This window comes from Tenebrio molitor, chromosome 2 (assembly GCF_963966145.1).
Source record: "Tenebrio molitor chromosome 2, icTenMoli1.1, whole genome shotgun sequence".
NCBI lineage: Eukaryota > Metazoa > Arthropoda > Insecta > Coleoptera > Tenebrionidae > Tenebrio > Tenebrio molitor.
In genome coordinates, this window is record NC_091047.1 from 16623018 (window position 1) to 16639760 (window position 16743).

The window sequence follows — 16743 nt, forward strand, 5'->3', positions numbered from 1 at the left end:
AATGAAACTGGTCTTTTTATGGTTCTTAGAAAAATATAAAAAATTACAATTTCTGCATTTAAAAAAAATATATTTTCAAAACTGGTCATAATACGAGTAGATGTTGAAAAAATTATTGTTGTAACGTTTTGTAAAGGTTATAAAAATATAAATCTACCAATATGTTGAGATCAGGAAGCAGTATAAGTGGATAAATACCAGCTCTCTTAAAATACAAATTCTTAAGAAATATCAGCTGAATTCACTCTAAACATGCAATAACTGGTGCACTATATAATAGCTGCATATTCCAGTTTGAATCTTGTAATTGCATTAAACAACTAACGGTAAATTTTCGTGTTTACGGATTCCTTAGATCTTAGAGTTTCTAAGAGTACGCTTAGAACTTTTAATACTTAATCTTGAACCGGGTTAAAAAGAAAAGAATTGTTCAGAAATCCTTTTTTACCTTTAATTCTATTAACGGACAAAAACAAGTAAAAAAATCAAGTAGGTAAATCAAACAGTCAAATGATACTGTCAATTTCATTCGTATGTGTTATTTGTTTTACAAAACGTTTTCGAAAATAGCTCATTTAATAGAAACACAACGTATAAAAATTTTAATTTTGATTGGATGCTGGAATAAAACTAGATAAAACAAGCTCGGGGATGGCAATTCGAACATTTAATTCCATAATTTTAAGTACTTAGTAAAGTTTGTCCAGCGAGAGATTGGTTGACATAAACATCACTAAATTCTACGTAGAGAAAGTAATATCTAGCGCACCTAATAGTAGCTTATTTAACGAATTCGTGTGTAAATTGGGCTTTTTTGGCATCAGTGGACCCACGAGTGCCAAAAAAAAGCCCAATTTATACAAGAACGAGTTGAATAGGTTTTTTTGTTTGACGTTTCGTTTTGACATTTATCAAAATCCGCTCACACAGGAAAAATTTCTCAAATTCTGACAGTGTCGAACAAAAAAATTTGAAATATATCCTTGAAGCAGTAACATTGTATTTCAGGGCAAATTATACTCTAATTAATGTATTCTAGTGCCTTTTGTAGTGTTGGTTTAATTTAATACAATTTAAAATCTCCCATTCTCTAGCTGGACGAAGTATAACACAGTTTTTGACTTGTTTTTGTTAGTTATAAAATTTATTTTTTCCGACTTTTTTTTTCTCAAAAATTTCCTTTTGTAAGATAACAAGATTTTTATACTGTCGTTTAGACTATTAAATGGGCTATCAGAATCAAGAAAAAAAATAGGAGGTTTCCATTAAAAAAAAATATCGATGACGTCATAACTCCAAAACAAATGACTGCTTGGAATTATATTTGGTACATACTGAAATATGTATTTTTATAAACTAAAATCGACCCGTCCAAAGATTTTTTTGAAGAAAAAAATGTTTAATTTTTAATGAATTTATTCCACACTTTTGCCACTCACTGTATTACCAATTTGTTTAACTTTTTGATGTACGTTTCGTATTAACGATCCATCTAGGTAATATAGAATCGGGCGTAGCTAGATAATTAGAGTGCAATCTAATTAGATTGTTCTTGGGAAAATCTTGCGATAATAATAATTATTCAACCTGTGAATGTGGGTAGGCGAGAAGAGTTTAAAGAAAGTACCTACATAATTCTACTAACTAAATATGTTTACGTCAAGGATTATTTACCAAATACACAAATTATGTACCTAATAAAGTTTTTGTACTCTGATTTACACAAATTATTTGATTATCAGTCTACATTTTAATCAGGTCTTTTGTCACCGGAGCAATCTTTTCTTTACACCAACAATTTACGCGCGCCGTTAATCTTCCGGCGTCTTACTCTCTCCCGACTTCCATTTTAGTACGAATCCCCAGCGACCACACGTACTATTAATCTTTGCGGTTATGTCGCCATCTCATGTAAAGGAAGACAGTTTTCGAGTTGTTTTAGTGGTGGATAAACGTGGGAAATACCCGAAGGAGAAAGGGTCGTAAATTGCGAACCGTTTACTCTGTGCGAGGGAGCTTCCCTCGAGAAACCGTTTAGAAAAAAGAATGGCTTAAACGACGTCAACGTGCTCATAATTGCAAACAATCCGAACGATCTCTGCGAGAAATGCACAAAGCTGTCAGCAGTTAACTCGTCTCCAGCTAAGCTCCTCTTAATCACGCAAAAAAATTAAAACTCCCCTTCGACGACTAATTAGAAGCGGCATGGCATTCTTCCTCCGTCGTAGAAAGCCGTCGAGATCCAGATTGGCGACGGTTATTGTAGCGTCAGCTGCAGCAAATCGGGAATGGTAAAGCTCCAAAGACGTCAGAAACGCAGGAAGTTGACGGAATCTGAGGCATGTTCGATTGATGATGATGTTCTAATTCTTGTTAACCGTACGAAACGTGTTCGAATGCGGTACTTCATATTCTCGCAATTATTATATTGGAACTCTCACAGTTCTTCCGTCGAGCACGCCGAGAAAAGACGTCATTAAAATTATGTCGGTACGAGACGAATTGCCGTCGAGGCTGGTGCATCAGAGTCTTCAACCGTGAAAGAGACGGTTAGAAATGGTATGCTGAATGGAAAGAATTGAATTCTTCAGATCAGAAGAGAATAAGAAGGAAGGGAAGAAGTATGTATGTACTTGTGTGGTACTAAAAAAATGCAATGTAACACTTCAGTGACCGACCAAGTATGAATCTGCAACGTCTTTATTTGGTCATGTAGGTAAGAATCTCTCTAATTGTAGGAATTTAATATTCGAGGAGATAAAACTGTCACGAGAACCTGAACCATTAGTGCTGTACAACACCTAATGCCTTGGATACAACTTTATCGGGGATCATTTGTCCGACACTTCAGCAGTACCATCAATCCCAGCACCCATCTCGTTAATCCCGGTAACGGCACCGGTAACGTCATAATTCACGGCGCATCTGCATGCCAAGCCACTAAACCCACCCGATGCGGATCCGCTCGAATGTCGCTACAAGGCTGTTCGTGACTGACCTGACCTGCCTCACCATGACCCACGTGCGGCTCTCCTTCGACGACAAATCACGGCCGTCCTGGCAACAACGTCGGTGATTTACTCGCCCATCACGAACACAATAAGGAAACCTGTCGATCCTGACCGTTGGTCGGCAATCCTCGATTATAAACAATACAGATGCGGTACCCTTTACCGGAGATGAGTCCGATCCGACGTGACCGGATTCGAAAAGAAAATTCGATTTATGCGAGATTGCTAAACAGCACAGTTAGGAATTATTGTTGTGACCTGCGATTGTGTGAGTGACGACACTGCGTGGGTTCCGGGGATTTTTCTTTTGGCGCCAAAGTGACGCACGACTTTTACCGAGGAGGTGCGTTAAGCTCGAACCGCCCCCTCGCCGAACAACTGCAATTATGGATTCGTGGAGTTCATCCCCTCGAACTTTCTAAACTAGCGGAAAATCGACCGAACGATCGTGACAGCTCTTTGCATTACCGACCGTTTTTTTACCGGATTCGTGTGTTTTTTGACAACGAAAATAAACGAAACCGATGGAAAGAGTACTTAATGATAATGTTTAGTGTAAAGTTCGCATTGCGTTAGACTAATTGTTTTAATAGGACCTTGCCACCGCAAATTATGGATTGCCGCGTGTAAACCATCATAATTACAGTCATTGATGAATCACTGCTAGTTTTATGTTCACCAAGTGCCATTACAATTGTCTGAACTGGCCATCACTAGGACAAACAAACTCAAACCGCACATTTGCTGTTACGTTAGCGATTTGATCATTCAATTGTACTGGTGCGTTAGGTACGCTTCTTGTGAAACATGCACTACATTTTAGGTAAGGTGTCACAATAACAAAATTAACCATCAGTTCAAGAAAAAAACAATAATAGGACGAAACAAATAAAACAGTCAAAAGAATGTTATTAGAAAAATAAATAAGAAAATGACTAGGAACAAATTGAGGCATACAAACACCGTTCGCGTTGTTTTGGCATAATGGGAGGCAATTATTATTTTTTTAACGTTCGACACACTGTTTAATGTTCGTCACTAAAGTGCCTAACATGCGGACCTATCAAAATGAACATAACCAATGGTAAAACTGACGACAATTCACTAGACATTGACGTTATGTATAACCTCAAACATAGAAAAATGTAATCTAATTCAACAGACAGATTTACCACCAAATTAAATTAAGCAAAAATGAATAGGCAATTTTTCCATTTTTGAATTTTTTTATATCTCAGTTTAATTTGTAATGAGATGTGTTAGAAATATGTATGTATATGTACCGTCCTTTGCAAAAAAATTGAGTGCATCATAAAAATCAAGAACACTGAAATTTCCTATTTTCAACACATGTAAATCAGGCTTTTCTGACTTTTAAGGGCATGCTTTTTCAAATAGGTTATGTCTGACACAAGAAATGTCATTATGTCTGACGTAAGAAATAAAATGTTTTGACATTTTCCTTGTCTCGGTAATCTCAAAATTAACAACAAGAATGATGAATTAAACTATAGAAAATTTTATGTACTCGATTTTTTTCCAAGTGACTGTAGGTACAGTTGCGGCCGTTGAAATCTCAGACAGGAAAGATTCAAACAATAAATTTCGAAATTTGATTTGCGTAAACAGGATTTTCATCAAGGATTATAAAGTCAGTGTCAGTATTTGACATATTAGGGCAGAATCGCGCCTAACTTTTGAAATGCCGCAATTATCTGATTTGCAAAAATGTGTTTGACTGAGGGACGGTGTAAGTATAAGAGCCATTGCGAGAGAAATTAATGTGGATAATGTTTGAGTGACATTTTGAGAAACGTCACTTTCAATCCCATTTACAAAGCCGAAAGTTTGGCATTGTCAAAGTGTCTGAGTTTTCAACGGCCGCAACTGTATATGCACATTAAATGTAATATTTCAAGTACCTGTAACATTTCAAATTTATCTAGTGTTTAAGAATACGTGGGAGGATTGGGGCAATTATTTTGCTTTCCAAGAAAAATTGTGGAATTCCCTATTCATTTTTGCCTTGTTTATTAGCCGTTCACGATTGTTTTAAACACGCAGCACGCCAAGATATTTTTTTGTTAGATTGGCGTCAGGCCCTGTCATATGACGTTTCGTTTTTAAATATTCGCCTTGTTGTCAATTCCGTCATTAATTTAGTTAATCATAATTTACCCATTTTAATATACAGGTCGCTATAAATGACTGCTCCATTGCAGTTTGCGTTGAAAACCCACACAAATTTTGGATGTGCCGCCAGCCTCGCAACGTTAGACAAACTACAGAGAAACTAAACTATAGTAGGTAGACAGATTTCCACTACTGCCGGTAGCGCCACCTATCGGCGATACTAGTCTCATTCATGTTATGAGGCTTGCGGCACATTCAACTACGTCACCAACGCCTACTGCTATGGGACAATCATTTATAATGACCCTGTAATAGGAATGTTCTTAAACGAGAACTGCGCTACAAATGTGTATGTTTCTTTTTGGTTAAAATTTTAAATTATTTTTCCTAATGCGTTCAATTATTTAAAAAATGTAGCAAACTGGCAGCAGTGTTCGGTTCACTTATAACCTAAAATAGGTTTATTATGGCAAATCACAATACTGCCAACTAAAATGTCAGATTTTCATAGACAGTCCGAATTTAAAACAATCGTGTATGCTGGCTGTATAAATGCAAAATTTCCATGACCTCCCATTAGGCTGAAACAACGTGAATGCGTTTTAAATGAAATTGAAAATTGAATTGAATTATAATTACTATAACACAAATAATAAAAATAACAGAAACAAGCGATCATCAATAAGGAGGATATACTCGTTCTATTGCGGCCAAAAAATTTCGTCCGTCACTTTCAAGGCCCTGACATGAAGTGTAAACTACCCTTAAGCACCAATAACCTCGCTTTGTTATCGTTATTGTCATTTTGACAATCTGTCATTCAGTCCATCAGTTCAAATTTTGTGAATACAAAGGACAAGTTCCACTCTTACACAATTACCACACGACCGCTAGTCGCTAGTGGCACTAGAGACTAGAGGCAGACTTGCGGCTATTTTTGGATTAAAGTACCAAACAGAGAACCGTGGAAATTACGAGTATGCCGTAGTTTTTAAAAAATCAAACGAAAAACATTAAGGCAAAGACAAGGAAATGAAACATTTATTTTTGTTTAAGTACTTAGCTAAATCAAAAGATAAAATGAATGAAGTTTAAAATCAATACTTGGTCATTGCTCCATTGGCGTCAATAACTCGTCTTACACGACGCGAGATGGAGAGGCATAAATCTCTGTGATAATTCCTATGTAATGATTGCCATGCATTAGTAATCGCAGTTAAAAGTTCTGCCCTATTCCGAATTACTTGTCGTTGTTGCAAATTACGAACCAAAAATCTGGACTGCGACTTGGCCAATCAAGAACGTTTATGCTACCTTCTGCTACCCTATGTGCTGAATGAATTGAACAATTGTCTTGTTGAAATATGAAGTTAAAATTCGGAAAAATTCTTGAAACTAAAGGCATCATCACGTCTTCAAGAATCCTAACATAAACATCACTGTTGAGCCGATCTTCTAGAGACAACATTAGCCCAGGTCTATCTACTAAAATCCATGCCCATATGTTTGCCGAAAATCGACCGCTCCTTTCCGTTGTATTTGCTTGTATTTACCCCTTCAACAGCCGTCATAAAAGGGCTATTGCGTAATCTATTGAGAAGCATATTATCTTCTTCTGCAGTAAATGTGCTAGGCCTCCCTGAGCCTTGGCGTCTTTCAATAGTTCCATTCCATTTTGTCTCCATTTCTGAAGAATGGACGAAATTGTACTTTTAGGTATACGAAGGTCCATCGAAATCTGAGCTTGGGACATTCCTCTTTGTGCAAGAGTTACTATTTTGATTTTATTAAAATTTGATACCGATGGCATTTTGCTTGACTTTCAAAAGTGACAAGTAAAAACATCAATCATAATGACAATAAGGAATGGACTACACCGATTTTTTTGAAATGACGGAAAAATGACGGCCGAAATTTTTTGGCCGCCATAGTACATACATACAGGGTGATTCCTGAAATAAGTTTGGAAAAAAAACCGGTAATTGGTAGTGATGAGAAGTCATTGACAAAAAATTTTTCTTATAAAAGTTTTTTCGTTTTCGAGATACAAATGATTGAAAATTTGGTCAAAATTGCTAGTACGCTGCTGAGTTAAAGGTGATTACCTGATTATCTTCGTAGTTTAGCAACACTAATAATCAAAGGTGCCCGTCAGTCACAAACACAAGCTTACTCCTCTCGATCATTTCCATAGAAACATTTACAAAGGAGTGTGCCTGCACCTACGACTTTATTATGGAGTTGATGTAACAATGGTTGCTAATGAAGTGAACAAATTCGGACAAATTTTCCGTATTCATTGGCGTTGGAAATACAAGGATAAAGGGTAATTTCCATCCTTTTGATTTCACCTCCAAAAGTCATTTACGCAGAATTATTTTGTGTCAAGGATACTCCACATTTTTTTTCCAAACTTATTTCAGAATCACCCTGTATGTACTCACAAAGCACAAGGAGAGTGGAAAAAATAAAATAATTTAATCTTTAAAGTTATAAAAAGAATTAAAAACATTATCATTTAGATAAAAACAGCTTCGATTAGTAAGCAAAAAAAATTAATATGGAAAACCATGTGAAAATAGAAAAATTATAAAAACTTATGGAAAATTCTTCAAAAACAAAAAACGGTAAACACATCAATAAGCAGGAGAAGAAATAATATCTATAATTTAAAGTAAGGAAAGTTAGCACTGATTGAAAATCAAAACAAAAGGATAAGTTCGCCTAAGAGAATGAGTAAGATAATACCTACCTAAGCACGTAATAGTTATTTGGATCACAAGTCCAGAAAATGATATTTTGCCAGTGTGAGTGATATTGCGTAGCCGAGGCAAAGCAACACGAGCACTCGCAAAACATTTTCTGGACGTGTAATCCACAAAATTTTTCATGCCGACAAATTTAATTAAATTGAAATGAAAAGAAAGAAAAGCAAAAAAAAGAAATAATACGCAAAGCAGGTGAGAAAAAAAACTCAAAAAATGAACTAATCTGGGGAATGAAAACGGAAGAGAGAGAACGTTAGAAAAATAGATGCAGGAAACGACTATAATACTAAAAATTGTTAAAGTGGGGATAACAGAAACAAAAAAACTGGAGGATACGTTCAAATATTGTTTTGAAGAATAAAATCGAGAAAATACAAATACATATTATTAAATATGAGTTAAGATAAAATAAAAGTTTTATTCTGAAGAATAAATAACAATAGCTTAGAGATTAAAATATCTAAAACGTTACGTGAATAAAAAGATGGAATAGTGAAAATAAATATAAATAAATACAAGAAAAATGAGGTAAAAGGAGTAATTGGGAACTTCGTATGCAAAAATAAGGACAACAGAAAAATACGTTGGCAGAAGAAGCGAGGGCGTGTGGGATGTGGAGAAAGCAAACATTTCATCAATTTATCGTGCGAAAAATATGAAAAAAATAATAAGAGAGACGGATAGATGTAAAATGGAACAATTAACAGCACATGAATTAAAAAAGAGGACCTCGTTTTAAAAAGGAAAGAGGTATATGAGAAACAACGAAAAAAGTGTGTAAAAACTAAAATTTTGTGCTTTATTATCTTAGTTTTTGGAATATTATTATATTAAGTTTTTGCAACAGTTAAAAATGTTTATCCGTAGATGAATTTACTTTCCATTTTTCCCACAAATTGTACTAGAAATTTAAGTGTCCCAACCCAGACCTTGACGGTAGGAACCTAAAATTCGCATCTGCTACTTTTTAACAACTTGTAAGAGTCGTAAAGTTGACTTAAATTATTCTAATACCTAATGCTTCCAACACCTGTCGCAACCCATGCAAGTAATTCCCTGCGTGCCAGATCGGGAGATATTTGCGACCACCGTCAAACATCCCATAGTAGCATTCTCGAATTAATTATACATCTCAAATAAATAAATTGAGTCATATTTCGACGGCCTTAACGGTGTAAAATAGTTTCTACAATAAATAACGTCGGTTTTTTTTGTGGTCGTTTCTGACGCATCTTTTATAAATCATCATTTACAAGTCGTCAATTAGCAAATGAAAAAAATATTCCCTTGCAAGTAAACCGATTAATATTCAGTGTGGTAGAAACCGACATTAATTTTAATTAATTTAAATTCATAAATTATTAATGATTTTGTGAACATTAGCCAGATAAAGTGGGGCATTAATTTAGCGAGGCGCACAAAATAGCCGTTCTTTTTTATTATCTTAATGTATACGGCTGTCCCCTAATTACCACAACCTGGTGTGACGTCGATTATTAAGAACAACAAATCTAAACGCTCTCAAACGCAGAGCCGTCGAGTAAAAGGTAAATGAGAGGAATACTACCAGTGAGAACGAATATTAAACAACTTTCTTCTTGAAATTTTATTGGGATTTTAATTCGACCATCTGACGCTTGTTTTTCATTGCCAAACCTGTTAAATCCAGCATTGTCCAAACTAATGTTAATCGATAAATTAAACCGGTGCCGTGATGGCCATACAAATTTTTTTTGTTAATCACGGTGTGAGGCCTCGGTGTTAATGATTTCGCTTGATTCCCTAAACAATACCATGATTTATAGAGTTTGTAACGATATAGAAGCAATTTGAATGCGAGATGATGATTTATTGCTTGTATTCTCCTAAAGAAAACAAGCCTCATAATGAAAAGAGGCTAACCTTCTTCGTGGGTTTTGTTAGATCTTCTAATCTCGCGTTGATCTAGAACAAAGTGATGTTTAATCAAAATTTTCACCATTAATCTCGGGTTAATTAAAATCTGAATTAAGTGGACAACGATGATCTAGATCTGGAGGATCGATTCCGGTTGGACGAAAATCTTGAAAATTGACCGGAGCCATTGTTCCGAATGGTGTTAATGGTGAGGTTAACAGCTCTGGTCGGCCCGTTTCAAATTCGGTGTTTAATGCAAAATTTTCAGGTACGGTGTTGTATTGAGGTTTACGGCAATTTCGCGGATCTGTTTCTAAGAACTGGACGTCACCGGAAATGTATACACATTGAAGGTCATTTAAAATACTACCAAAATTTGAAAATACTACCACTAATATCAGTAGTCGGGTATTGAGAACATTTTTTGTAAATCAAATGTGAGACTCAGAAATAGTTTAGTTAAAGGTAAGAAAAATGAAAGAAGCACATCAAAACCTGTGTTACCTTTGAGTACGATTTACATTGTTGGCAGATATGAAATATTGTACAGTTGCGGCCAAATAAAACTGGGCAGCAATTTTTTCTATTGTAAATCGGAATTAAATATTAAATCACCTGAAAAATCATCTCCTAGGTGATTACATAAAAAACTATTTTTCAAATTGACATTATGTATCACTGTTATGTTGTGCCACAGGTATGGGTATCTGGTTACCAGAGAAACTTTCATTTTAAAAGCCTGAATTACCAAAATTTATAAAGATGACATAAAATGTCAATTTAGTGGTCGCTTTTATTTGGCCGCAACTGTACTTTTGTATAGTACTCCCAGAACTCTAACGTTTTATGATAGGCAATACTAATAAAGAAGAGATTAGTATTTGACAGCTCCTAGTGAGAAGAGGAGCACTGCTGTTCCAGCTGCGCATGTTTACTCTCAAAGATACCCAAATAGGCCTATTTCTAAGGTTTTTGTCTAACGTTGATTTCTTCTAATATTTCTTCTTATAACCTTACAATCCTTACATAGAGAATAAGATGTCATTTTGACTTTTAAATGAAACTGCATACTTTGATTCCTTACTTGTAAAACGTTAAACATTGTATCTAGCAATTTGAGCTTTTGGTATTTTGTGTTGCATAACATTAAATATTCCCGGGAACTCTACGGTGAATAACCTTGCATGTATACCTTATGAACCACATCTAAAAATATAATTTTGAAGTAAAAAAATAGATTTTTGGTAACTTACTTTCCACAATTACCCGATGCGAGTTGATCTACGAATCGATTTTTATTTATTTTGACTTACCTACTGAGATGTCTAGCCCTTTCGATCAAACAAATTGTAAAAGTTTTACAGTGTGATTAGATTCTTCATACTAGATGACATACTTTTTTTGATAACTTTTGCGTCGTGTAAAGCAAAAAAAATCTTATTTTCCGAGTTCCGGAGACAGGAGTACAACAGTGGGAATGAAACAATTAAGTTTTCTGAATCAAAAATTTTGACAACGATGACCAATCTGCGACAAAACCTGAAACGACGAAACTTTCTTGGTTTAATTCATTTTGGAAAAGTCTGCCAAAGAAACTGCCGTTTACATTTATTGATTTAGACAAATATCTCGGCTAAAATGCCCCTCAAACCGCACGACAATACCACTCTCGAAAACCTCCAATTATGTCCGGCTGAACGGTGGATCAGAGCGTATCTTTTATGAGAGTTTTGCGAAAATAATTCTCCAGAAGAGCAAAATACACAACACACATAAGCAACAAAGACAAGTTCATCGAACCAAATGCTATAACGGCCGTAGCATCTGCCACCGCCGTGAAAAACAAATTCGAACATAATAAACCGAGGTGGTACGGCTTTGGCGTTCAATCGATGGCATGCTGGGACTCTACACCATATGGCTGATGGGGCAGATTGCATTACTCCGACGGTACATTTAATGACGAATGCTGGAAATAATCCTGAAAGAGATCCTCAAGCCCGTGACCTTGTCGCATGACCAGACAAACGATGATTTATGCCGGAATACCGCTAGGTTCACCAAAACTGATGCAATTCATCTATTTATGCATAATTAAAAACGTATCCGGGCAGATGAGACGAGGTGAGAGGAGAAGGCGGTGAAATATGGTAACGGTCATCCGGCCCCGTGACCTACGACCCAAGATGGTACACTCGAGGTTTCTAATAATTACAATCATTCGAGTTAAAGAAAAAAACAAAAAAAAACCTAAACACTACTATTAGCGTTATTATGATTTTGTTGCAGAATGCATCTTGGCACCCTTCGTCGGCGGCTCCACCTCGCAGACCATCCCCTTCGTGTTCTTGCCGCTGAAAGGTCAAATAATCCATCCCAGCAAGGAGATCAGCTTTTCGGGTGAGTAGCCCTCGGCGCAATTAACCGCGGATTCTCACTCAGAGGCAGAAACGACGAGGAATCGCAATAAGAATAAATTTTACAATTCATAATTCCCACTAACCGTAACATCCGGTCGATCATCAGGGTAATAAGAGCCGTCATAGTGCCTGAGTAATGATCGCACAGAGCGCGTGCCTCCAACCTGTTAAACCACTGGAAGAGATAGAACCTCTTCCTGATGTCATGATCTTTCGAAAATATAACCGAGTGGACTTTCTAATGTCAATCGATGGAATCTGTGGTGTCAACGGAGGAATTAGAATGCAGACACGAAAGGCTAATTCGACAGAAAATCGTTATCCACCTGTGAACTGGGTAGTGCTAGGATTTATGGTCGGATTAGTGGGTCTCGATGGAAAAAAACAAATCACGACTAAAATTTTGGTGTCCGTCTCATTAAATACTCAATATTGAGGTTTCAGTTACCTTCTCTTTGATTAAATTAAACCAATTAAGAAATGCAGGGGTCAGTGGTACCGTATGAACAAAAAATTTGGGAAATAGTCGACCCAATAAAAGTCGATGCGCAGATTTATTCATACGAATTTAAGTGTTAATGCAAGTGGAACACCTTCAAAAAGTTGATTCTGTTATTTTTATTTATTAAAATACGCTGTCGGTTTTTGATTGTTTCGAATATCTAAGAAAGGAACAAAATTGACAAACAGAGCTTCAAGTCGTAGGTACAACTGTTAAATTATTGAAAATTTGGCGGTGCCAACTATCAAAAACATCAAATCAGATCGTGTAAATATGAATCTGGAAGTATTTTAATATAAAACAATACCTAATTAAAGCATGTAAACAGATATAGTTGCAGTAATTATCAAACATACAAAAATTCCCTAAGCACAACCACATAAGTACTGTAAGTACTCTGCCAACATTACTTTTTATTTAATGGATCGATAGTAAAGAACTCCACTTTGCTCACTACCAGACTTTAGTTTTCTTGATCAACGGGACCCATACCAAACTTTTTTGATCATAAAGTCTACATCGGGTCTTCATCTAAATTTCTCCTTAAAGTTGGCGATGAAGAGTCGATTGTGAACGCACCACGAACGATCAGCTGTTTAAATCTAACTTCACTTTCTGCGTTGTTTATGTTTTTACCCTGCAGGCTGACGAGTGGTGCGTTATTGCGTTCACAATGGACTCTTCAACGCCAACTTTGAAGAGAAATTTAAATGAACACCAGATATATGTAATAAGCTCAAGTGAATTGTTTACTTTTTTAAATTTTTTGCAGCTTCTGGAAGTGGGTCTCGAACCTAAATCTTAGTTGAAAATCTTGACAAAATATTTTGCGTTGATCTAAGATTCTGTGCTGGGATCCTTTCACGACAATGCCAGTTTAAAGTTTGCCTCCTCCTCCTCCTCATTCTTCATTCTTCACTCTTGACACTCCGAAATTTTTATACCGCCTATTATTTCAAGTGCAAACAATCGCGAAATCCGACGCCCATTCATCTCGCAACGATAGCGCACAATTAAAAACTTGAACAAGTTAATTGCTCTCATGTCTTAACTGTACTTCTTGTTAATTACAGTCCGTCTTTGTGAATATTGACTTGCACTCGCCGATTCTAGCAACTAATTGCCGGCCAAGTGTTGACACAAGAGCGCTTCAAAAGGGTTAACAACACCGAGCCCTATTAGAAAAATCTGCACAGAAAAATCTCACTTGTGGAGTCAATTAAGTACGCTCGACGACAGTTAACTGACCAGTCGTGCTGACTTTATTAATGGGCGATTTTATGATGCTAATTTCCTAATTCTCGGTTGGGCATTGTTCACGACCAGCAATTGGAGCGGCAACTAACGCAGCAAATTGCCGTGTCGCCTATTATTCATCTTGAGTTATGGATATTTGGGTTAGTAAAATCGCTCGCGAATCGAAAGTGTCGGCTAGATAGACCCATCAGGGTCGAAGAATTTCGGTTTTTGTCTCCAAGCGACGTAGAGACTCATAGAGAAATTGGTGCAGCTAATTAAAAGTCGGAGAAAATCAGGCAGAAAGTTTCCCTGCGCACGAGTTATTTATTCTGAATAATTTATGAGTTTTTTTGATAGAGAATGTACAAAATCTGAGACTCATTTTGTTTTCTGCAACGTCAGCGACAAATTCTTTTGTGTCATTTTTTTTCTGAAAGTTCTCGATGTTTAGGCGTTCAAACTCCGGTATGCGCCGTTTCCGGAGCCAAGTTCTTGACAGAGTCCGGTTGGGTGGACCTCCGCAACCCCGTCGACACCGATGTGCCATTCCGACTGTTCCGCGACGAGGGCCGCACATTCTTGCAAGTAAGGTAAGCGCAACCGCTCCTCTTGCCGAATGACAAAAATCTGTTTCGAAAGTGGGTCGGCGAGTCGGACCTCCGCAACAAGATGTCCGGAAGACTGGTTCTCGTCTACTTGATGTGCCGGGAACTGGCGACCGCGGAACCTCTCACACCCACCGACTACACGCTCTTCTCGCCTTGCGTCGCCTTCAGAGTCGTGGGGTCGCCGGCTAAATACCTCAACAGTAAGTCCAGCCGAACCTTGTCCCGTCTCTCGAGAAAACGGATTTTTCTCGTTGCAGATGTCAGCGAGGTGGCTTTCTCTCCAGATGCTCACTCGGCCGGTACCAATTCGAACCATCTGAGTGTGTCCGAGTACGTCGCTATTGGGACATGTAGCGTGCTGCTCGGCCTCATCTACGTCGCTTCGGTGTTCCTCTACGTCCACCTCCGTAAGAGGAGGGAAAAGTCGCGGAAGCCTGAAGATCAAAACTTGACGAGTGCAGAAGAAGGAGTTGTGAAAAACAACCCTCTGTTGACGATGGCAGCCCATTTTCAACCGGCGGATACGTTGTACAGCGACTCCACCAGTTCTGATGCGGACAATCCGCCAGATGTTGTCCAACACGGCGACGAAAAGAAAATCAAGACGGTAGATGTCTTTATCAAGTTTCTTGGCAACGAGCTACGTTAAATACGCTTTCAGGCGCAGCTTACGTCGGCTCTGGTCCACTCCCAGTACCAACGCGTCCAAGGTCTCCCTTCAGTCTACTTGGAGATCAACCATCAAGATTCATCCTCCATCGAGAAGCTTCCAGAAGAGAACGTCTCAATCGTGGAGACTCTGGAAGGCCGAGATGAACGCATCGACTCCTTCAAAGCCTTGACGGGCACCGTTCGTCGCAAACTTTATTTCAACCCTGCCTACTTCGAGCCTCAACTCTTGCTGGTAATCACTTAAAAGACCTATCGACTCATCTAATCCCCCACTTTCAGGCGCCTCCTCCAGCGGCCCTCGAGTTTCTGGCGAAAATTCGCGAAGTCATAACCATAGCCAAACAGAAGATGGCCACGAAAAAGTTTGCGCCGAGTCTGATGGGAATCCCCGAAGAAGACCACAGCTATGGCGTAGAATCACCTTATGACAACCCCAAACCCTCTATGAGCAGACGTAGCAGTATGATCAGTTTGAAACGAGAGAACAGCAGACGGAGGACTTGTACCGGTTGTCCAGGTTGTGAACCTCAAGATTTTTCACAGTTGTGTGGCAAACTACCTGAATTTCCGTCGTTGGCGGCATGTCAAAGCTGCACCACGTCCACTGACAGCAAACAGAGGAGTATACGGAAGTGGCTTGAAGATGTTCCAATTTTGGAAAATCACGAAAGGATTACGAAGAGAGTGAGGTCTCCGACCAGATCTTTGCCGGACGGTGAAGGACCAGTGAGGACTCTCTCGCCGAGACCGGCCTCGGAGAGGGCCATGTCTCCTGTCAGCGACAGGTCGTGTAGAAGCCACAAGAAAATATGCAAGCCCAAGGCTCCTCCGCCTCCACCACCCGACGAAGAAGAACACCAGTACGATACGGTACCAGCGAAGCGAGAAATCGTGATGAATTTCCCCCCACCTGACATGATACACGAAGCTATGGTTGTGGACAACCAAAGCGACGAAATTCGCATTCCTACTCTCACGAAGAAACAGATGAAGGCGGTGATCGATGAGTTAACCGTTCAAAGAGGAATCTCGACGGATTCCAGTCCCGAGTCCTCCAAGAGACGAGTAGACTACGAAACCGACAGTCTCGAGAGGTCGAACAATAGAGGGTACAGTACCCCAACGGAGTACGCTGACCTGTCGTCGTCACAACCGAGTCCTAGTCTCAGTACGGCCCTACCCATGGACGAAGAAATGACAATGAGGAACGCCATCTTCAATAAGAAGACGGGAAACATGACGATTTCTAAAATTAACGTAGACACCCTTCAGGAAGACGAACACGACTACGAATTGATAGTGCTGAAGAAGGGGTCGCTCAAGAACCAGAATTTTTACAAACTGCCAGAGCTTCTGCAAAGAAGTAACGGTTACAGTTTGGTCAGCGAGGTCTACGTAAACAACGGCTACAATTACAGCAGCGCACCTTCTTCGGCGAGCAACTCCAACTGCTCTACGTTTGACAGGCGCACTCTCAAAGTTGGGTAAGTAGTC

At 38.3% G+C, this 16743-nt stretch overlaps 1 protein-coding gene across 2 annotated transcripts in view; it reads left to right on the top strand.

Annotated features, from left to right (window-relative positions):
- The window catches only part of sha (shavenoid), a 39106-nt gene that overhangs the window by 20883 nt on the left and 1480 nt on the right, over positions 1–16743 (top strand). The window contains exons 4-9 of one of the 2 annotated variants that reach the window (XM_069040357.1): positions 12098–12208; positions 14421–14554; positions 14609–14777; positions 14835–15184; positions 15239–15481; positions 15529–16733. In XM_069040357.1, the coding sequence (XP_068896458.1) occupies positions 12098–12208; positions 14421–14554; positions 14609–14777; positions 14835–15184; positions 15239–15481; positions 15529–16733 (2212 nt within the window). Of the gene's footprint in view, positions 1–12097; positions 12209–14420; positions 14560–14608; positions 14778–14834; positions 15185–15238; positions 15482–15528; positions 16734–16743 lie in introns of both variants that reach the window. The other variant, XM_069040358.1, reaches the window with a different exon arrangement.